The sequence below is a fragment of the Garra rufa genome, chromosome 23 (assembly GCF_049309525.1).
Source record: "Garra rufa chromosome 23, GarRuf1.0, whole genome shotgun sequence".
Taxonomy (NCBI): Eukaryota; Metazoa; Chordata; class Actinopteri; order Cypriniformes; family Cyprinidae; genus Garra; species Garra rufa.
Genome location: NC_133383.1, coordinates 9,575,347 through 9,598,204, shown reverse-complemented (window position 1 = coordinate 9,598,204; position 22,858 = coordinate 9,575,347). Strand labels below are relative to the sequence as shown.

Below are 22,858 nucleotides of genomic sequence, written 5' to 3'. Positions count from 1 at the left end.
CTAGATTATAGATCAAAGATTCCCATTCCCCTGCCATTCTGTGATCGGCAGTGACCGGCAATCGGCAGATCATGATCTTGGTGATCGGTAATCGGTGATCGGCCCCAAAAATGCTGATCGGAGCATCTCTACTGATTTGCTGTTCAAGAAACATTATTATCAATATTTAAAACTGTTGAATTTTTTCAAGGATTTTTAGATTAATAGAAAGATCCAAAAGGGGGAAGAAATTATAGAACTTAATACTTTAAGCAAAGATGCTTAATAAATTTAATTGATCAAAAGTGATAATAGATTTATTATGTTTATAAAGATTTATATTTCAGATAGGCTAAATGCTGTACTTCTGAACATTCTTTGAACCTGAAAAAATTCTACTCTGTTTTCAACATAATAATAATAATTAATAAATGTTTTTAACAGCAAATCCAACTATTAGAATAATTTCTGAAGGATCAATTCAGCTTTGAAATCACAGGAATAAATTACATTTTAAAATATATTCAGACAGAAAACAGCTATTTTAAACAGTAAAAATATTTCAAAGTTTTACTGTTTTTGCTGTACCCTGACTCAAATAAACGCAGGCTTAGTGAGCAGAAGAGATGTCTTTAAAAAAAACATCAAAAATCTTACTGTTCAAAAACTTTTGATTGATAGTCTCATCAAGGCTGCATTTATGATATATACACATATACATATACATATATATATATATATATATATAGTGAAATATTATTACAATTAAAATAACTCCTTTATATTTTAATATATTTAAAAAATAAATACATAAATGAATCTAGTGATGGCAAAGCTGAATTTTTAGCATCAATTCTCCAGTCTTCAGTGTCATGTGATCCTTTAGAAATAATTTTAATATGCTGATTTGGTGCTCAATAAACATTTCCAATTATCATCAATGTTGAAAACAGTTGTGCTGCTTAATGTTTATGGAAACCGATAGACTTTTTCATGATTGTTTATAGAACAGAAGGTCCAAAAGAATAAATAGAAATCTTTTGCTATATTATAAATGTCTTTCATGTCAGTTTACTGAATAATAGCATTAATTTATTTGAAAAAATATTCTTACTGACCTCTTTTGAATGGTAGGTACTGTAAACCATATATATTCAGTGTAAACTTTCGATCTTCATTGCTAAAGTACAGATGGCATTTAACTACACTCACCATGATCTGGATCTCACGTTTGCAGACCTGCAGGTCGTGTTCGTTGTTAACATACATCCTCTTTAGGGCACAACGCACCCCCTGGTTGGTCCGAACCAGGAAGACGATAGCGAAGCCACCTACAAACACAAACACACAGTTTAGACAGTTTTGCTGAAAGCTGGAGGATTGCAAGAGCAAGATCAAATGTACACCACCACACTGCCTCCATGTGGAAATCAGTAAAAAATGTACTTCAATTTATTTTTTTTATACATATTTTAGTTATGTGTCACTAGATTTCTGCCAAAATCATTAGGATATTAAGGAAAGATCATGTTCCGTGAAGATATTTGGTCAATTTTCTACCGTAAATATATAAAAACATAATTTTGAATTAGTAAGAACTTAATTTGGACAACCTTAAAAGGAATTTTCTCAATATTTTGATTTTTTTGCACCCTCTGATTACAGATTTTCAAATAGTTGTATCTCAGCCAAATATTGTCCTATCCTAACAAACCATACACCACTAAAAAGCTTACTTTACATAATTTATTCAAACGATGTATAAATCTCAATTTAAAAAACTGACCCTTATGGTTTTGTGGTCCAGGGTCATATATAAAAATATTTTATTATATAAATATAAAATTACACATACACTATATATAATTTAATGGTTTAAAAAAAAAAAACAGTGCTTATTATTATTAATCATTTAAATTCATCTATTACGATTTCTATTCAATCACTGGTTGCCCTGTCCATAAGGTCACAAAACATAATTCACATTTCCGCATGCAAGCATTAAATTCTGTTTTGTTGATCCAGACGTTTTAGTGGAAGTACTCAGAATAAGCATAAGCAAAAAAGCAAGTGTAGGCAGATGCGAACAGCATATAGACACTTAGTCTAAGCATGTACTCTTGGTGTTATAGTCCACGCTATGTCCATCCAGACATCAGAGCCTGTATGTTTGCACTCAGATTTGCTGTGCTTGCATAATGTGGTGTTATTCCTCAAAGAAAGCACAGAGGAAGATGGCGGGGGGAAGGTAGAAAGCAGATATTTTATCAAGGATCTAGCTCTACAGGAACAGTCAATTTACAGTGAAACAATTGGCGAGATTCTCTTTCTGCAAAGCAGATGTTATTGGTTTTATATTTCAGAGCTGAGAAAAGATGTTTGAACAGGACGGATTAGTTTTAAATGCACCAGGCCTGAAAGTCTATTAGCTTTGTTACTAGTTCCATCTGCGGACTGGAAATCAAATTAAACAGAGTAAACAACTGTTTCCCTTACATCACTGATAGCACATGCAATTCATGATGATGTAATGAACGCTCGCCCTCATGTTGTTTTTAACAATTTTAAAGCGTTGACAGCCTCTGGAAAACATTTGCTTTATAAAAGCAGCGCCATATCTACGCTTAATTAATTCTCTTTTTGAGGATGAAAGAAGTCATGATTAAAGCATTATGAGGGAGAAGAAAAATTACGGACTGTGGCCTTAAATTTGAACTTTCAATAGATCTTTGAATCAACATCAATATATGTGACCCTGGACCACAAAACCAGTCTTAAGTCGCTGGGGTATGTTTGTAGCAATAGCCAAAAATACATTGCATGGGTCAAAATTATTGATTTTTCTTTTATGTCAAAAATCATTAGGAAATTAAGTAAAGATCATGTTCCATGAAGATTTTTTGTAAAATTCCTACTGTAAATATATCAAAATGTAATTTTTGATTAGTAATATGCATTGTTAAGATCCTAATTTGGACAACTTTAAAGGTGATTTTCTCAGGATTTTGATTTTTTGGCACCCTCAGATTCCAGATTTTCAAATAGATGTATCTCGGCCAAATATTGTCCTATCCTAACAAACCGTACATCAATAGAAAGCTTATTTACTGAGCTTTCATATTATATATACAGCTCAGTTTTGTAAAATTTAACCTTATGACTGGTTTTGTGGTCCAGGGTCACATATCAGATTAGAATTAGATTTTGGGGTCAGAAGTTGTGTTTGTTTGTTTGTTTTTGAAAAATTGGTTTTATGCACAACAAGTCTGCATTTATTTGATCTACAATTAAAATATACAAAAAATACACAAACAGTTTTCTATTATTATATACATATACTTATATACAATATAATTTATTCCTGGGATGCAAAGCTGAATTTTCAGCAACATTACTCCACATTTACAGAAATCATTCTAATATGCTGATTTGCTGCTCAAGAAACATTTTTGATTAACATCAATATTGGAAATAGTTGTGCTGCTTAATATTTTTGTGGAAACTGATACTTTTTTTAAGGATTTATAATCTGATGAAAAGAAAGTTCAAAAGAACGGCATTTTTTTTTTTTTAGGGATGCACCAAATGTTCAGCAACTAAAATTATTCGGCCGAAAATAGCACAAAAAAAAAGGCGAAAAGGCTGAATAAATTATACCGAACAACGACGTGACGCGATCAAATAGAGGCATGCACTAATGCAGCACACATGTCTGCAGTGTGGAAGCATTTAAAACTGTTAGAAAAAAATCATTACAAGCACCGATAGCGAGAGACTGTTTAGTATCGCATCCCATGTCTTCCATGAGAAGACAAAGGGGTGGTTGTTGCTGGTTGCTGTATGATAAACTACAGAATGTTATGTTGTCTAATACACGCACAAATTGTATTTATTCTGACAGCGCTGCACGAGCTTAGCCAGGGTTTAAAGTCCAAAGCGCAATGAAAATCTGCTTTAATTAATTTATAAATCTGCTGCTGTCAGCAAAAAGTAGTACTGAGGTCGTCTTGCAGGTTTCCGCCAAAATAAAAGTCAATATTCATAAATGTTAGTATTGTAATTTTACTATTATGTAAAATAAAATAAAAAAAGTAACAAAAATATTGATAATCATTACAACAGCTCTATTAATACATTTATTATAACCTTCTCCTTTGCTCAGCAAGGCTGCATTTATTTGTACATTAAAAACACATGTCTGATTTAAGAAAGGGGTCTTAAAAATGGCCAAAGAATATTGTTTTACTAACGTATTAATTTTAAGCTAAATTGTGCTTTGTTGGTAGGCTATAATGTCTACTAGAATGTCAAAAATGTTTAGTGTTATTTTTTTTAATTGTCGTTTTGTAATTGATTTTTTTTCTTTGAAAAGCAAGACAAAACTGTAAAAAGCAAATACTGGCTATTTAATTTATGCAATGATGAAAAAATCAGGAAAACATGAAAAACCGTATTTGTTAATCAGTCTTCAGCCCAGTGTGTAATTTTGTTCCGCTTCGGCCAAGAATTTTCATTTTGGTGAATCCCAATTTATTTTAATAGAATATATTTGTAACAATGTAAAACTCTTTACTGTCACTTTTGATTAATGTGATGCATCCTTGCTGAATACAAGAATTAATCTTTTACATAAAAAGAATCGTAATGACCTTAAACTTTTTGAACAGCACTGTATATAATTTTAGTTTAAAAAATTTTTTATAGCACCAATACCCCATACGGTCTCTTAATTAATATAAAAACTGCATGCATAATAGTAATTATTCTGAAAGAAGCAGTAAAATGCTTTTTAAAATAGTTTTAGATGGTGTATAAGATGTCACACCGCAGGATATGTCATCACCCAAGTACAGATGAGCAGGGATTTCCAGACAGAGGATTTAGGCCACTAAATAAAGCTGCCAGAGGAGTTGAGAAGAGTGCTGAGATCTAACCAGTTTACCATCAGGCCATGCTACATGTTTGCTGGATGAAATTATCTGCAATTAACTGCTATACAACATTGAACATCAAGATGGTTGAAGAAGAGAAAACAATAAGTAGCGATATGTCAACCAGACATATTAATCATTCAGAATTTGTCAAGATTTGGTCAGTTACCCGAATGCACAGCCATACTGGCGATACTCTGATGTAAACAACAGCATTGATTGCATGGTTAATGTATAACTGAATATGATGTTTTGCTGATTTATGCCGTCTAAGCCACAGAAAAAAAATGTGGAAGCTTCTAAATCATATAGAGAAGAAGTTAGTAGGCAGGAAAGAGTGCAATATTTTGACAAACTAAAGATAATAGGTGGTAAAGATACATACAAGCAGTAATAATTAAGATATTAGCCTAATATTTTACTTGCCTGACCAGAAATGATAAGAGCACACACAAACGTTGGAAATCCTAGTTCAGTTTGGCCAACCACAAATGCCTTTTGTTCCTAAGACTCAGCTTTTTCTACTCTTCTCTTTGATTTGTTATAACTTTTGTCAGTCTGTAGTCCTCGTCATGTTTTTCCTGGTCCGACCGATTACTACAGGCCAAAACATTACAATAATTGATCATTTTCAGCAGCAATAATCAGCAAAATACGCGAGTTTCATTTGGTTCAGTGGCACTGTTTACATTTAGAGACGCCAATATGGAAGACTGATGATGCCTCGTGAAAACAATCTTTTTGTTAATTTAGAAATGGTCAGCATTGGCCAATCTACAACCTCCCCCTTTTATAAGTTCAAAAGCGACTATTTTATGAATTTAGTAAAAAATATTACATAAAATGAGTCGCATTTGATCAGCATATTTGTGTCTGTGCTGAGGGGAGCTTCAAAGTGTTTTTGTAACAGTCGTGGCCAAAAGTTTTGAGAATGACACAAATATTAGTTTTCACAAAGTTTGCTGCTAAACTGCTTTTAGATCTTTGTTTCAGTTGTTTCTGTGATGTACTGAAATATAATTACAAGCACTTCATACGTTTCAAAGGCTTTTATCGACAATTACATGACATTTATGCAAAGAGTCAGTATTTGCAGTGTTGGCCCTTCTTTTTCAGGACCTCTGCAATTCGACTGGGCATGCTCTCAATCAACTTCTGGGCCAAATCCTGACTGATAGCAACCCATTCTTTCATAATCACTTCTTGGAGTTTGTCAGAATTAGTGGGTTTTTGTTTGTCCACCCGCCTCTTGAGGATTGACCACAAGTTCTCAATGGGATTAAGATCTGGGGAGTTTCCAGGCCATGGACCCAAAATTTCAACGTTTTGGTCCCCGAGCCACTTAGTTATCACTTTTGCCTTATGGCACGGTGCTCTATCCTGCTGGAAAATGCATTGTTCTTCACCAAACTGTTGTTGGATTGTTGGAAGAAGTTGCTGTTTGAGGGTGTTTTGGTACCATTCTTTATTCATGGCTGTGTTTTGGGCAAAATTGTGAGTAAGCCCACTGCCTTGGATGAGAAGTAACCCCACACATGAATGGTCTCAGGATGCTTTACTGTTGGCATGACACAGGACTGATGGTAGCGCTCACCTTTTCTTCTCCGGACAAGCCTTTTTTCAGATGCCCCAAACAATCGGAAAGAGGCTTCATCGGAGAATATGAGTTTGCCCCAGTCCTCAGCAGTCCATTCGCCATACTTTTTGCAGAAGATCAATCTGTCCCTGAAGTTTTTTTTGGAGAGAAGTGGCTTCTTTGCTGCCCTTCTTGACACCAGGCCATCTTCCAAAAGTCTTCGCCTCACTGTGCGTGCAGATGTGCTCACACCTGCCTGCTGCCATTCCTGAGCAAGCTCTGCACTGGTGGCACTCCGATCCCGCAGCTGAATCCTCTTTAGGAGACGATCCTGGCGCTTGCTGGACTTTCTTGGACGCCCTGAAGCCTTCTTAACAAGAATTGAACCTCTTTCCTTGAAGTTCTTGATGATCCTATAAATTGTTGATTTAGGTGCAATCTTAGTAGCCACAATATCCTTGCCTGTGAAGCCATTTTTATGCAACGCAATGATAGCTGCACGCGTTTCTTTGCAGGTCACCATGGTTAACAATGGAAGAACAATGATTTCAAGCATCACCCTCCTTTTAACATGTCAAGTCTGCCATTCTAACCCAATCAGCCTGACATAATGATCTCCAGCCTTGTGCTCGCCAACATTCTCACCTGAGTTAACAAGACGATTACTGAAATGATCTCAGCAGGTCCTTTAATGACAGCAAGTTTTTTTTCGGGATTAAGTTCATTTTCATGGCAAAGAAGGACTATGCAATTCATCTGATCACTCTTCATAACATTCTGGAGTATATGCAAATTGCTATTATAAAAACTTAAGCAGCAACTTTTCCAATTTCCAATATTTATGTAATTCTCAAAACTTTTGGCCATGACTGTAAATAAGAGATTCATTGTGCAGCGTAGAGAGCTTCGTTATTTATAATGGAACTTTGTGAGATTGCGATGAACTAAGATGAGTGACAGCTTTTAATGATTTTTAAGAGAGTTTGTAAATGAGATACTGATTTAAATAAACAAGAGGTTAATATTAAGTGACTTACATTGTCTGACTATAACACTTTTGCCTGATTTTGCTCCATTTCGTCGCGAATAATAGTTTGAAACAAAGTCACAACTGAGCAGCTGGGCATTTCCATTCAAACACAGCAGTGTTTTGTTTATAATTGAATGTGTGTTTTTAAACGAATCTAGTAAGTCAATGATTCAATTTGCCATTCATAAAGGGAGTCACTTACTTTATTCCTGAATGAATCAGCCGTTCGAACAAATCAAATGAATGAATGATTCAGTAATTTAATCAGTGACTTGCCGCCACCTACTGGAAGTTTAAGTTTCATTTTTAAAGTATCTTTTCAGTTATTTAAATCATTTAATATTTCTATATTCAAAATTGTATATTTAAAACAATAATGTTAACATGAACGTTTGAATTTGATTGCACTCGCCACTTTTGTGTTCTTCTGTGCCACCTCTGTAGTACAAATTAATTTTGTTAATAATGATTTTTTTTGATTGGTAACTCATTCTTATTCTACATGTTCTTATCCTGTAGTTTTAATTAGAAATGTTATAAAGCTTATAAAATATATATATTTTTTAAATTTGATATCAAAGATGACATACCTTTAATAAAGTTAGAAAAAAGCCATTACAAAAGTAAAAACAAAATTCCCCTGTAAATCACTTTAATGAGTGAAATATCACCTTGTAATGGGAAAGCTCATTTTTGATCAGATTTTTTGATTATTGATTAGAAGGTGCTCCTGAAATTTTGACTGTGCTCCTATTTTTTAAGTGCTCCTAAAAAGTCAGCATAGAGCCCTGAATTGCTGAACATAATTAACAAACAAATTAATTAATTACACAAATTTCCATGTTTTTTTTTTTTTACCTGGTAATAACAACCTGATATTTAAGATTTCCATGAATGTTCCAGGTTGCAAAAGACTATATGTGACCCTGGACCACAAAACCAGTCTTAAGTCGCTGGGGTATATTTGTAGCAATAGCCAAAAATACATTGTATGGGTCAAAATTATTGATTTTTCTTTTATGCCAAAAATCATTAGGAAATTAAGTAAAGATCATGTTCCATTAAGATTTTTTGTAAAATTCCTACTATAAATATATCAAAATGTAATTTTTGATTAGTAATATGCATTGTTAAGAACTTAATTTGGACAACTTTAAAGGTGATTTTCTCAGTATTTTGATTTTTTGCACCCTCAGATTGCAGATTTTCAAATAGATGTATCTCGGCCAAATATTGTCCTATCCTAACAAACCATATACCAATAGAAAGCTTATTTATTGAGCTTTCATGTGATGTATACATCTCAGTTTTGTAAAATTTAACCTTATGACTGGTTTTGTGGTCCAGGGTCACATATAGTGAGCACCAGCACTCCGTAAAGTCAGTACAATAAATCAACATACAGAAATGTAACTGTCAAATTTAGACCTTGTTTGGAACACAATCAAATGAAATCGATCACGGTTTGGTTAACCGAATGTTTAAACATCTCTGCATTGTTAACTAAAAGGTTGTAGGTTTAAGGCCTGCAAGTAAAATATGAAACATCAGTCAGACGTACCTTCTGCCAGAGTTTCTTCTACAGTGACCTGGTGTCTTCCAACAGTGAAGGCCCGTCCGATAAAATTCCCACCAACATTGCTGCTGGATCCAGAACTTCCAGCTCCCCCTCCAGAACCGGGTCCAGAGCCCACCAGCTCCCTCCGGGAGTCAAAGAACTTCTTCATGATGTATCAAAGATCCCTTAACTACTTATGTGAGCTTTTAAGAAACTGGGGTGGGTTGGTTGTTCTGCTGCCAGAGATCTAGATCAGCTGCGACAGTCAAACATGGACTCGTAGTCCAATTCTGGTGCTGATCACAGCTTAAATGAACCGTACAGCAACAAAAACGTACTAGTAAATGAAAACAAACGGTGTATGTACTACACTAAACAAATCACAGTTGAGTATATCCAAATAAACAGCATCTACCAGTGATGGCCTGATATGATTAAAGTGTTTGTCTAGTGTCTATACAAGGGACACGAGCCCATATCATGATATAAATACTTAAATCCAGCTGAAATCAATGTAAACATTCAAACCTTGTTGAAAAATGAACCTTCAAACGTGAAGTAAAGAGAAATTATTGTTTTGATGGATGAAAGTCAAACTCTCCATCATCAGCCAGCTGTGCAGCTCATTAGAATCTCTGAAAACAACCCACTTTTCACAGAAAAACAGATGACATGCGGATATTAATCAGTATAACGGATCATTTCACGAGTCAAACGCCCATAATCATATTAATTCGTCTCTTGTATTATCAAAAAATAATAATTTAAATACAACACATAGTCAGTTAGACGCTAACGCTAGCATTCCTGCAAAACCCGCTCAGACGCGTGACACATCTCATCTGCGCGCTCCCGTCGGTGGCCTGCCGGTGAACGGTGAACGGATGCGATTTGATTTTAATCAGACAGAGTCAAATTCAGGCAAAAATGAGCGTGTTGTTCATGGCGATTCTCGTCTGCGGCTTCGGATGCTGCAGATGCGCCAGCTAACCGGAAACCCCACCGGAAGCGTGAAGCCAGTGCTACAAAAACTATAATAAAAGTCTGAAATTCTTAATAATTAAAGTCGTTTCGCCACCTTCCAGCAGTCGAGCTGAGAAAAAGGCAGTGAAAATGTTGACCTTACGAGGTTAAAGTTAAATATCATATAAGCAGAATTCATTCTGCTATATTTGTATGAGTTTTGCAACCCAGTCATCAAAATGTGCGACATGTAAATATACATAGTGTGACAGAAGCTTTAATAATAATATTCTTTTGGCTTCTCAGCTTGTGCATTCAAATGGTCTCTGGCTTTCTTATTCTACATTTTTTGGGATTGTGTCCTTGTAGCTACCTTTTGGAAGAATTTTAAATCTCTTGAAATGTTATTTGGATACTGTATCCTCTTCCAGCAATGTCAAAGCCTTAAAATCCTATACATTGTGCACAAAGTATAATATTTGTGACCCTGGACCACAAAACCAGTCATAAGGCTCAATTTTTTAAAATTGATATTTATACATCAACTGCAAGCTGAATAAATAAGCTTTTCAACAGGACCAATATAGGACAATATTTGGTCGAGATACAACTATTTGAACATCTGGAATAAATATTGAGAAAATGCCTTTAAAGTTGTCCAAATGAAGTTCTTAGCAATGCATATTACTAATCAAACATTACATTTTGATATATTTACGGTAGGATATTTACAAAATATTTTCATGGAACATGATCTTTACTATGATTTTTTCATAAAAGAAAAATCTATAATTTTGACCCATACAATGTATTTTTGTCCATTGCTACAAATATACCCCTGCAACTTATGACTGGTTTTGTGGTCCAGGGTCACATTTATGCTTTTTTTTATAATGTGCTTTTGACTAGGTGTTGGAAGGGTAGGATTTAGCCAATTTTCCCTCCTCTTCTTCTTCTCAAATCTAATTTATTTTAACTTATATATTACCCCTGGCTTAATGTTTTGTCTTGGTTATTTTCCAGGTTCTTTGTACATTATCTTTATATCTATGATCGGTGTTTTAGTCTGTTTTGAGCAGTAAATGTAAGTATTTACCTTATGTATGTTCAAAAAAATTTTAATCTGACATTTTTATCAGGAGGGAAACGAATGCATTGCCCATTTATTTTATGACTGTATTTACTAAAAATATTTTTATATTTCAATATTTACACATTCTAAAATAGAAATAGGTCCTTCGTAGTTTAACAGCAAAACAGACCGTTAATTACGGCAAAGCCTCAAATCTATTCTTTGATTGATTGATTCACAATGCACAACATTCATTGTTCAAACTATTGCAATAAAAAATTTTTTTACAGAGACAATAAAGCGCCAGTAAAAGACGAAGCAACTGTGAAAGAGGTTTATGTGAAGGAGGGGAAAGTGAGTAGGGGGAGGCTGCAGACCTGGAGCAAGGCAGACCTACGGCCCAGGCAGTTTTACGCCCCTGTTATTCCTGATGTGTCCAGTAGGTGGAGAATGATGCACGGCGAAATAACAACATTCAAATCAACGCACGACACTTACACATTAATGCACGTCCCATTCATAGATGTTGACTTTTTTGTGCATTTAAATTTAAACGCCACATTAACACAGTAGTATTTGAGCGATCAGAACTGAATCAAACCAAATTCAAATCTAGAAGCAAGAAGAAAAAAGTTTGTTTGCCAGCTGCCATAAAAAGCAAGAAGAAGACGACGAAAAAGAGGTATGTTAAATACTTGTTAAAGTTATTGTTGTTCTATATTTACATGCGATTAGCCAAAGGTCTCAATCAATTTTTTGCAATATGTCAAGAGACATATTTATTTATTTGCAAAGACAGTATTGATGGTCAGGTTTGTCTGGCTCATTTTTAGCTAACCACGTGTAAGTTTAGCTGCCTCATATTTTATGTAGGCCAACTCGCACTGTCTCAATTATTTAATTGTCTTTTTAATTTTTTTTTTCTGTCTCTAGATTGCATGAGATGGCCTTTACTGGTAAGATATTCTTCTAATTGTTTGTTCTTTTCACACTCCGCATGGATTTTGCAGCAACATTAGAGTACATGTTGGATATGAACATACAAAAGACAGATTTATAATAGGCATGTATGTATGTAAATCTCTAAGTAAGGAAAGTTTAACTGCACAGTCAAGTACAAGTATGTGCCAGAAAATTTGAATATTGAAGGGAAAGTCCATTTATTTTAATAATTTGTTTCAAAAATTGAAACTATGTTATATTAGTTCACTACACACCAAGTGAAACATTTCAAGCCTTTATTTGTTTTAATTTTGATGATTATGGAATAAAGACAAAAAAACAAACAAATCCAGTATTTCAAAAAAATTGAACATGAATATTTCATGTGACCAATAAAAAAAAGGATCTTAAACGCATGTTGGCCTTCTGAAAAGTGTGTTAATGTACTGTATTATGTCCTCAGTGCTTTATTGGGCCTTGCACTAATTCCAGCATCAAGGCGGCGTGGCATGGAGGCGATCAGCCTTTGACACAGTTGAGGTGTTACGGTAGCCAAAGTTGCTTTGATATTATTGGTCACATGAAATATTCTAATTTTGTGAAATACTGGATTTTCGTTTAATCTTTAATCCGTAATCATTGAAATTAAAAGAAATAAAGGCTTAAATATTTCACTTTGTGTGTAGTGAACTAATATAACATACAAGTTTCATTTTTTGAAAGCAAATTATTGAAATAAATGGACTTTCCCACGATATTCAAATTTTTTGGCACATACCTGTATTTTTATTACAGCAAATAACTAAAAGATTATTTCTCAAGTTTATATCAAGAAAACAAATTGTTCACTATCAATAATTGAGCACCAACAATCACAAACATGATAAATCCCACATTAAAAACTTTAATAAAAACATTTTGGTGTGAATTGTTTCTTTTATAAATGAGATTATCTCATTAAAGTTTATTTGAACTTAGTGTGGTTTTATCGTGTTTGTGATCGTTGGTGCTCAATTATTTATGGTGTATCTTGTTTTATTAATATAAAGTACATTTTTAATTGTTTGCTGGCTAATTATGTTAATTGTGGAGGCTGAGGAGAAAGGGGGACCTGTCATCAACAAGGTATTGCAGGGATAATATAAAGAAAAATGATCAAACATAAAATCCTGATACTATTTACAATTAACCATTTTCTTTTTTTTTCAGTGAGAGGGAGAATTTTGACAGGAGGATAGAACAACACTTAAAAAAGACAGACAAGCCCCAGGGTCATCCCTGTGTGTCATTAATAATGGTGTTAATAAAAATTTGTTGTTCACAAAAGTTGTCTTTTTCTTCTCAAATGGTGAAATGGCCTTGGAATTTTAGAAAGGGGTGAATTCTGTTTGTCTTAAAAAAGTTCTGTAGCTGTATGACAACCAGTAGCAAATATAACAGATATTTTATCAATGGCCCATATTACTGTGTGTCTGATGGGATAAATTTGCTTATTATCTGAATGTAACTTTATCACACAATCTCTCTATATGAAAACCTACGGTAGCTAGGTTACAGTTGATCGCATTACATTGTCCATCTGATCCAACTGTGTATTAATTTTTCAATTTAAAACAACATTAGCCTATGTTTAATTGCAATTCAGTCGTCCTTTGTGGGCTATGTATGAATACCAACAGTGAAAATCATGTCTATAACTAAGTGTCATTAGTGCATTATTACATGATCTATCTGTTATGTTAGTAACTATCTGTTAATAAAGATGTCTCTTGACATATTGAAACAAATTGATTGAGACCTTTGGCTAATCGCATGTAAATATAGAACAACAATAACTTTAACAAGTATTTAACATACCTCTTTTTCGTCGTCTTCTTCTTGCTTTTTATGGCAGCAGGCAAACAAACTTCTTTTTCTTCTTGCTTCTAGATTTGAATTTGGTTTGATTCAGTTCTGATCGCTCATATACTAATGTGTTAATGTGGCGTTTAAATTTAAATTCACAAAAAAGTCAACATCTATGAATGGGACGTGCATTAATGTGTAAGTGTCGAGCGTTGATTTGAATGTTGTTATTTCGCCGTGCATCATTCGCCACCTACTGGACACATCAGGAATAACAGGGGCGTAAAACTGCCTGGCCCGTAACTGTCTGGGCCGTAGATCTGGGTTGTGGCTAGAAGGGATCATAGACTGTAAAAAATAGGAAGGGATACATCTACGACCGGAAACTAACAATGAAATTAATTGTTCTAGCTATTAGATTGTGTTTTTTTAACGTCTACACCTACCCCAACCCTAAACTTAGCCCTTACTATAATAAAAAAACAGTATTATTGTTGTACAGTGTGATAAAAATAACGTTAGATTGATGTGCGCATGCCCAGTAGCGAATCGTGTCTCCCTTCTGCCTTGCTCCAGGTCTGCAGCCTCCCCGTATAGGGGAAAGTTGAAATTTTGTCAACTTGTACCAAGAGGGGGTGCTATAACTTCCCATGCAAATGATCAAGAGACATTGCCACTATTTGTTGCCAGATGTTATATAGCGGACAGCTTTCTATTTACCCATGACAGAAAAATTGCATCTCCTAATGCTATTAGTTTCAAGTCAAAAAAATATTTGGAAAACCTACGCGATTACGCGATTAGTTTGTAACAAAAAGCAATTAAAGAAACGTTTAAAATTGGCTATACGCACAGATGAGACGTGACGGAGTTAAAAAAAAAAAAAAAAGCTTGAGTAAGCACGTGAATGATCATTTGTGGGTGAAAAATTACTATGTAAACAAGCGAGTCCTAGTTCCAGCAAACTGTTCCTCGGGTTATGAAATGTTCAGTCCCTCATCTCAACGTAATATAAAGAGGAGGGGCCGTAAATGAGGAACTGTAACACGATTCTTTTCATACAGGCCAACACCCACTAAAGTTGGCAACAAAACTCAGAAACATTCTCGCAAATCTCCACGTCCATTCAGAGTGACTGCAGTCGTGCATCTCTGAATCCAGCGCTTCAGCAGGTAAGACGGTAAAAACTCCCATCCACTTTACTAAAGAAACTTTAACGTAGCTCTCGTGTATTCGCGTCTCTTTCCGCTCTATAACGAATGTTTATAACATCCGTTTAATCTCATATCAGGTGAACAGAAATCACCTTATGAAAATAAAACTTACTCGTGGATTGAAGTTTGTTTGTAAAACGAAGTTTTCTCCTAACGTTTTGCGACAGCACCGAACGCCCACATTCCGTCACGTGACTGCATACTGCTAAACATGATCCTTGGAAATGTGGCTTTCATTAAAATACAATGAGTCATATTGCTTTGCATGGCAAATTAATTAGACCACATGCTTTACAAACACAATGCAATGACCTAGATCTGATATAGGATATAACGACAAGAGGAAAAAAAGAAATATCTTTATTATATCTCTATCGTTTCTCATGCATTAGGAGTTTTTACTTGTTTGATGCTATAAGGACTCCCCAAATATATTGATTTCCATGTGAAGGACCTCCTTGTTAAAATATAAAAGGAACTGTATGTTGTATGAAAATCTATATAGGCCTGTACTGCGTGTGGAAGATATTAAATGTAGACTAAATCAAATAATTGTTTCCAAAATTAAATAATTGGCTTTGCTTCGTCATGATTCTATGAAGGAATTGTTAAAATAGTATCTAAAAAATATGTACTTTTTTATTAAACAAAAAAGTGTTAATTTTAGATATGCAACCGTTAAAAGCTGCAAATATTTTGATTTCTGACCAGTCTTTAGAAAGCAGAATTACATGCTATTAAATTTACTATTAAATGTTGACATAAAAAATAAAAATAAGTTGTTAAAACATATTTCATAGTCCATATACACTACCAGTTAAAAGGTTTTATAAAGTAAGTTTTTTAATGTATTTAAAGAATTCTCTTCTGCTCACCAAGCCTGCATTTATTTGATCCAAAATTTAGCAAAAGCAGTAATATTGAAATATTTTTACTATTTAAAATGACTGCTTTCTATTTGAATATATTTTAAAGTGTTATTTATTCCTGATCAAAGCTAAATTTTCAGTGTCATTACTCCAGTCTTCGTTGTTACATGATCCTTCAGAAATCATTCTAATATTTGCTGTTCAAGAAACATTTTATTATTATTTTCATCAATATTTTAAACAGTTGAGTTTTTTCAGGATTCTTTGATGAATAGAAAGATCCAAAGATTGATCTGAAATAAAAAGCTTTTGTAAAAGTATACACTATACCATTCATTTTTTTAAAGAAACAATAGAAATTAATACTTTTATTTAGCAAGGATGCTTTAAATTGATCATAAGTGATGACTGAGACATTTATTATCTTACAAGAGATTTCTATTTCAGATAAACGCTGTTCTTCTGAATATTCTATTCATCAGAGAAACCTGAAAAAATTATACTCAGCTGTTTTCAACATAATAAAAATAGTAAATGTTTTTTGAGCAGCAAATCAGAATGTTAAGATGATTTCTGAAGGATCATGTGACTGGAGTAATAATGCTAAAATTTCAGATTTGAATTCACAGGAATAAATTACATTTTAAAATATTTTCAAACAGAAAACTTCTTTTAAATTCTTTTAAATAGTAAAAATATTTCAAAATTGTACTGTTTTTGCTGCACTTTGGATCAAGTAAATGCAGGCTTGGTGAGCAGAAATCGTACTGTTCAAAAACTTTTGACTGGTAGTGTATATGGATTCATTTCTCATGTAAATCTTACAAGGCCATCTAGGCTATTATCTGAATTTTGGTTCACTTTATACCGTATGTCAAAAATCTTATTAAGTTGATGACTAAATAAATCATAACTTACATCTGAGAACTCTCCTGAGCAATAACATTTTCCTTAGGGTTCTAATTTGCGGGTTTCACAAGCAGATGCTGAGCTTTCTCAAATGAGAGCTAAATTTTTAATATGAAACATTAAAATGCATTTTGAATGTCAATGAATGCATCTCTGATACTGAGGCTCAATCAAAAGAGGTTTGTAAAGAGTGTTAAAGTTGCACAGCATGAGTCAAATATAGTGTCAGCAGGCTCTTTGAACATCAGCACATTGTATGCAAAGACTAAATTATTAAAAGATCTTAAATGATGCACTATAACCATGGGGCCGCTGTCAGTGTTAGAACACAATGAAGTGAAAATTGAGAGACTGTCAGATGTCTTTGCGTTTTAAATGAGGTCTTTTGGGAGTTAGAGAAGGTTGTAAGTTTATTGTTTCAATTGGGAAACTGATACTGAGCATTAGGCTGTTAATTACCGGTTGAGCCTCTTCTGCTTAATGAGCTGAATAGTAAAGTGGAAACCATTTTGCTAGTGCATCCAAAGGCGTTATTTATTTAGTAGTGTCATTAACCCTGTTATTAAGAGCTCAGTCCTAAATTTCACTTAAATAAAACCCAAACAAACTGGCATGCGCTTCCTAAAATCATTGTAAGCCTGTAGATGAAAGAAATCATAGCACCAATAGGATTACAATTTATGATCACAGTGCTTTTGTTTTAATTCATTATTATATGTGTCAAATAAACTTTTTTTTATTTGTGTATTTCAAAGACATAAATGCATATAAAAATTCATTTTAGCAAACCACTTGTGCATTTTGTCAGTTTAAACAATACTTATGTTTTAAACAATGGAATTTATTTATTGCTTTTTTCTTGTTTTCTTGCCTTTAGTGTTTTCATCTCTTCATCTCAAGGTTAAAACCTTTCCTCCATCACAATGGCAGCGGTAAGAAAAGTATTTTGGATTGCACTTATTGACACTTGTAGATTAGAAGTCAACTAGTTTTATTGTATCACACACTTCTCATTTTCTTTTACCAGTCAAAAATCTTGTAAACCTTTTTATATAAAGAATTTATTTAAATTTAATACAGCTTTAACTTGTAAAGAAGCTCAAATATATAATTGTCATAATGGAAAATAGTTATGTGAATAGAGAATAAGTATACTTGCATTTAAAAGTTTGGGGGTTTAGTTTTTTTATGATCAGTAAGTTTTTTTTTGTATATGGTTTTTAAACACAAATATTAAGCAGCACAACTGTTTTCAACATTGATAATAATAAGAAATGTCTTACAAGCAGCAAATCAGCAAATTAGAATGATTTCTAAAGGATCATTTGACACTGATAACTAGAGTAAAGATGCAGAAAATTCAGCTTTGCGTCACAGGAATAAATTACATTTAAAAAAAATGTGTAAAATAGAAAAGTTATTATTGTAATTACATTTCAAAATGTCACTGTAATGTACTTTTGAAATAAATAAATGCAGGATTTCTGAGCATAATTTAATTTTAATTAAAGTTTATTTTTTACCTAAGATACATTTTACCTTTGACACATCTTAAAAATGTATGGAAGTTGTCAAGAATCCCTGTGAGAGCAACTCTGCATTTATATTAGTCTGTTTATATTTAGATTTAGCATTTGTTAAAAGTTTCTAAAGGTGGTGTTATCTCTTTTTATGCTGTAGTTGGGCAACCGTGGAACCGTGACTGAAGCATCAGGCTTCAACCCAGAGGAAGATGCCCAGAAAATCTATAATGCTATGAAAGGAGCTGGTAAGTGATTGGACAAACCATAACCAGGCTTTAAGATGAGCATATTTACAAAATAGATTCCACTTTTAAATAAAATGGGACCTTTGACTACAAAGTGTTTTTTTTTACTGAGATTTATAAATAATCTAAAAGCTGAATAAAAAAGCTTTCCATTAATGTATGATGATTTGTTAGGACAATAGGGCAATATTTGGCCAAACTACGAAACATTGAGAAAATCGCTTTAAAGTTGTCCAGTTGTACTTAGCAATGCATATTACTAATCAAAATTAAGTTTTGATATATTTATGGCAGAAAATTTACAAAATATCTTCATGGAACATGTTCTTAATTTCCAATAGTTGCATTTTAAATGATCTCTAAGAGATACATTTTCCTATCAGGTAGATCAGAGAACTAAATCTCTCCTCATTTCCAGTTAAAACTGCAAGCTGTGCTCAGCGCTGACACCTGCGCTTTAGCTGGGCTTTGGTCCAATGCAGAGTAGAGGTTGATTTCCTTGGCATTCGTCCTGTAACCGAAAAGGTGTTTCCTCATTGTTGTAGACTAGAGCTTGGCATGACGTTGAGAATGCAGGTTTCTAGTTAAATGGGCTTCAGCTGATTTCAGCGTGAGGTGCATTATGAAACATGACTCACACTTGTGTTGTTTGACACAGGCTTGCTTGTTGGCTTTAAGTGAGTTAGGAGTAACATGCAATTTAATACCTTAAATAACAGTGAGCTTGTGATTCTGAAAGTTTCAAAAATGTCTATGCAGTGCGAGTAATGAAGCGATCTCTTGCCGTTTTACGATTAAGCATGTGATGTATAGGCCTGGGGCTTTACGTGTAACTTCGAAAGTGTCAAAAATGTATATGCAGAAATGAAACTGAAAACTGTGTCATTTACTCAACCTCACTTCATTCCAAACCTACAACACTTTCATGGAATGTAAAAGAAGAAGTTATACAATTTCATTTTTTAAAGAAATGAATACATTTATTCAGCAAACACACATTAAGTTGATCAAGATATGACAGTAAAGACATTTATAATGTTACAAATATTTCTATTTCAAATAAATTTTAAATACATTTTTGTTTTTCATGAAAAAATCATAGTTCCAACTAAAATGTTAAGCACAACTGTTTTTAACACTGATAATAATAAGAATTGTTTCTAAAATTACATTTTAAAGCAAATTCAAATACAAACTTTGTATAGGAAGTTGTAACAGTTACAGAAAATTCAATATTTTCACAATATAAGTCATATGTCAAATGTTTACTTGCATCTGGCCAAATCTGCAAAATGTAAATTATTTTGCCAAAATAAGAGGGATCATACAAAATGAATATTATTTTTTTTTTATTTAGTACTGACCTGAATAAGTTATTTCACATAAAAGAAGTTTACAAATAGTCCACAAGGAAATAATAAGTCGAATTTATAAAAATTACTCCTTTCAAAAGTTGATTCTTAATATGTTGTTACCTGAATTAACCAACATGTTTTTTTTTGTGTTTAGTTTAGCGATAGTTGTTCATGAGTTTCTTGGTTTATTTGGTTTTTCATCATTTTTGTGCATTTGAACCCTTTCCAACAATGTCTGTTTGATTTTGAGATCCGTCTTTTCACAATGAGGACAACTGAGGGACTCACATGCAATTATTTAAACGCTGACTGACGCTTCAGAAGGAAACACGATGCATTAACTTTGAATTTGAAGATCAGGTTAAATTTAACTTATTTTTTCTTCTGTGGAACATGCAAGTAGTTTCTGTAGCTTCTAAAGGGAAGTACTGAATGAAAAAAAAAGTATATTTAGGCAAAATAAGAAAAATGTCCACATCAAAATATTGTTCAAAAGTTTACACCCCTGTCTTTTAATGCATCGTTTTTTCCTTCTGAAGCATCAGTGAGTGTTCGAACCTTCTGTAATAGTTGCATACAAGTCCCTCGGTTGTCCTCAGTGTCAAAAGATGGATCTCAATCATACAGTCATTATTGAAAAGGGTTCAAATACACAAAAATGCTGAAAAACCAAAGAATCTATGGGACCTGATATTTTTGTATACATACACGCATTCAGTAGCACAGTGTTTTTTGGTGAAGATTAAAGAAAGCATGGTTATCGAGAGAAGCAAAATGACATACGTTTGACTAAATGATCACAGACTTTTAATTTTTCCATTAACTCAACCAAAACTGAATGAATTCCAGGTACCAACGAGGCGACTATCATCGAGATCATTGCTCATCGTACTATTGCACAACGGCAGAAAATCAAGGAGGCTTTCAAACAGAGTGTGGGAAAGGTAACTTGATACTCTAACTTAACTTAAACCTAAAACTCAGACCTGTAGCCCATCCTTAACATATCTCATTTTGGACCAGGATGACACATCTTGCTGGTTGAAATTAGGGAAGCTTGTAATCATGTTATCTTTGCGGAAGGTCCTAATGGCTGGGACGGTGTGAACAACCGCCAGGTTGTATTTACATAAAACATACAGTTTGCAAGGCGATTAGATAACAGTGTTGACAACTCTTGTTGATTCTGTAGTCAGTATGAAGGTAGACAAAGCAGAGTATGTATCACTGATAAGAAATGCTGTTGCTTTATCTCCAATCATTAACTCTTCATGTCAGGGTACACAGTGAGGGAACAGAGAGTCCATCCACAAGCGGTGTCTTTCGGGAGATGTCCCTGCTTTATAACTGTTTCCATAACAGAGTATAAAAAAAGCAGCATTGATTTTTATTGTACTTCCTGGCGGTTGCCCTCTATTAATTTGTAAACCCTCAGTAACTCTGTAAGCCAGTCAGAGAAACCAGAATCAGTAAAAGCCAAGGTCAGGTCTTGCTGCTTATGTTAATGGAAACATTGAGTGCCTACAGCGCTTTCTGCATAGCAAGAAAGTGTGAGTCATTGTGGGGGAAGCTCTGGACCGCGTTCAGGACAGTCTCGTGGAGACGACGTGCCTTCCCCACCCAGATTTACAGCACATAATACAGTTTTAGTCTGCAACAAAACACTATTTCCCAACGCCATAACCATTCGCTTCGGTGATGTAAGATGTGAAAATGAAGCTTAAAGCATGAATGAATATATCTTAGAAGAAATATTTTAACTTTAAGCTTGAAAAGCCTGGGTTTGTGCGCTGTTCTATTTTAAAAACAAACTAACACTGTTTTTTTCCATGTTGCAAATAATGCTATATTTTAAAATACCTATTTAGGAACTGCTTGACTGCTTCAAGTCAGAGCTTACTGGAAACTTTGAAAAGGTTGTGGTCGGCTTGATGATGCCCGCCCCAGTGTATGACGTGTATGAGCTGAGAAACGCCATCAAGGTGAGGTTTTGGAAATGTGTGAAGAAACAATCATTTCCAACTGTATTTTTCACATGAGATCATTTTTTCTTGAATGTGCAAGATGTCAACCACTTCCAGTTGTTTTAGCTGTACAAAAACAGCCTGTTATACTGCTTAATGGTATCATGTTATTCTCATTTTTTATTATAGTTGCAAATATACACACTGGTTTGTAGCGCAAATAGTTTTACAGTTTACTACTTACTACTACTACTAGTTATATAGCTTACTTCCACATCTTAAAACAACAAACTGGCTTTATCATTGCTAAACACACACTAAATATAAGCAGCATACACTGGAAGAAAAAACAAAAATGAAAGTCGTAACATGTTGCCAAGTATGGTAACCATACTCGCCGCATACACAGCAGTGAGTAGTGAACACACACAAACACACCTGGAGCAGTGGGCAGTAATTTTTGCTGTAGCCTTTCTCGAGGGCATCTCATTCTTGTGTATTGAAGGAGGAAGAAAGCACTGTTTACTCCCCCATCTATGTACATTTCCTGCCGGTACTGGGACTCAAACCCACAACCTTAGGGCTACAAGTCCAACTCTCTACCATCAGGCCACAACTCCCACACGTTCCCCTAAACATTCCAATATGCATGCCACTATACATGTCACAACTGCCCTCATATCTGCCACATGCAGGTGGTTGAGGCAGACCGGAAGCTGAGGCATAACCTAAGGCAGAAAAGCATTGCGAACAAGCGCACTTGATATATACACACTGCTGTACAGTATAAAATTATAATATTTTTTGCCCATTTTTGATGTTAAACTGTCAAAAAATTAAGTAAGTCATATACTACTAACTCTACTATAGGTAATGTTATGAA

At 34.0% G+C, this 22,858-nt stretch overlaps 2 protein-coding genes across 4 annotated transcripts in view; one reads left to right on the top strand and one right to left on the bottom strand.

Moving 5' to 3' along the window:
• The window catches only part of aak1b (AP2 associated kinase 1b), a 44,142-nt gene extending 34,076 nt beyond the window's left edge, over positions 1 to 10,066 (bottom strand). For all 3 annotated transcript variants that reach the window (XM_073829067.1, XM_073829068.1, XM_073829069.1), the window contains exons 1-2: positions 9,078 to 10,066; positions 1,192 to 1,310 (exon numbers count right to left, since the gene is read on the bottom strand). In XM_073829067.1, the coding sequence (XP_073685168.1) occupies positions 1,192 to 1,310; positions 9,078 to 9,243 (285 nt within the window). In that variant the 5' untranslated portion in view covers positions 9,244 to 10,066. The remainder of the gene's footprint in view (positions 1 to 1,191; positions 1,311 to 9,077) is intronic.
• A 4,864-nt stretch (positions 10,067 to 14,930) lies between these two features.
• The window catches only part of anxa4 (annexin A4), a 16,550-nt gene continuing 8,622 nt past the window's right edge, over positions 14,931 to 22,858 (top strand). The window contains exons 1-5 of the mRNA XM_073829791.1: positions 14,931 to 15,068; positions 17,766 to 17,820; positions 18,569 to 18,656; positions 20,861 to 20,955; positions 21,880 to 21,993. Coding sequence (XP_073685892.1) covers positions 17,812 to 17,820; positions 18,569 to 18,656; positions 20,861 to 20,955; positions 21,880 to 21,993 — 306 coding nt within the window. The 5' untranslated portion in view covers positions 14,931 to 15,068; positions 17,766 to 17,811. The remainder of the gene's footprint in view (positions 15,069 to 17,765; positions 17,821 to 18,568; positions 18,657 to 20,860; positions 20,956 to 21,879; positions 21,994 to 22,858) is intronic.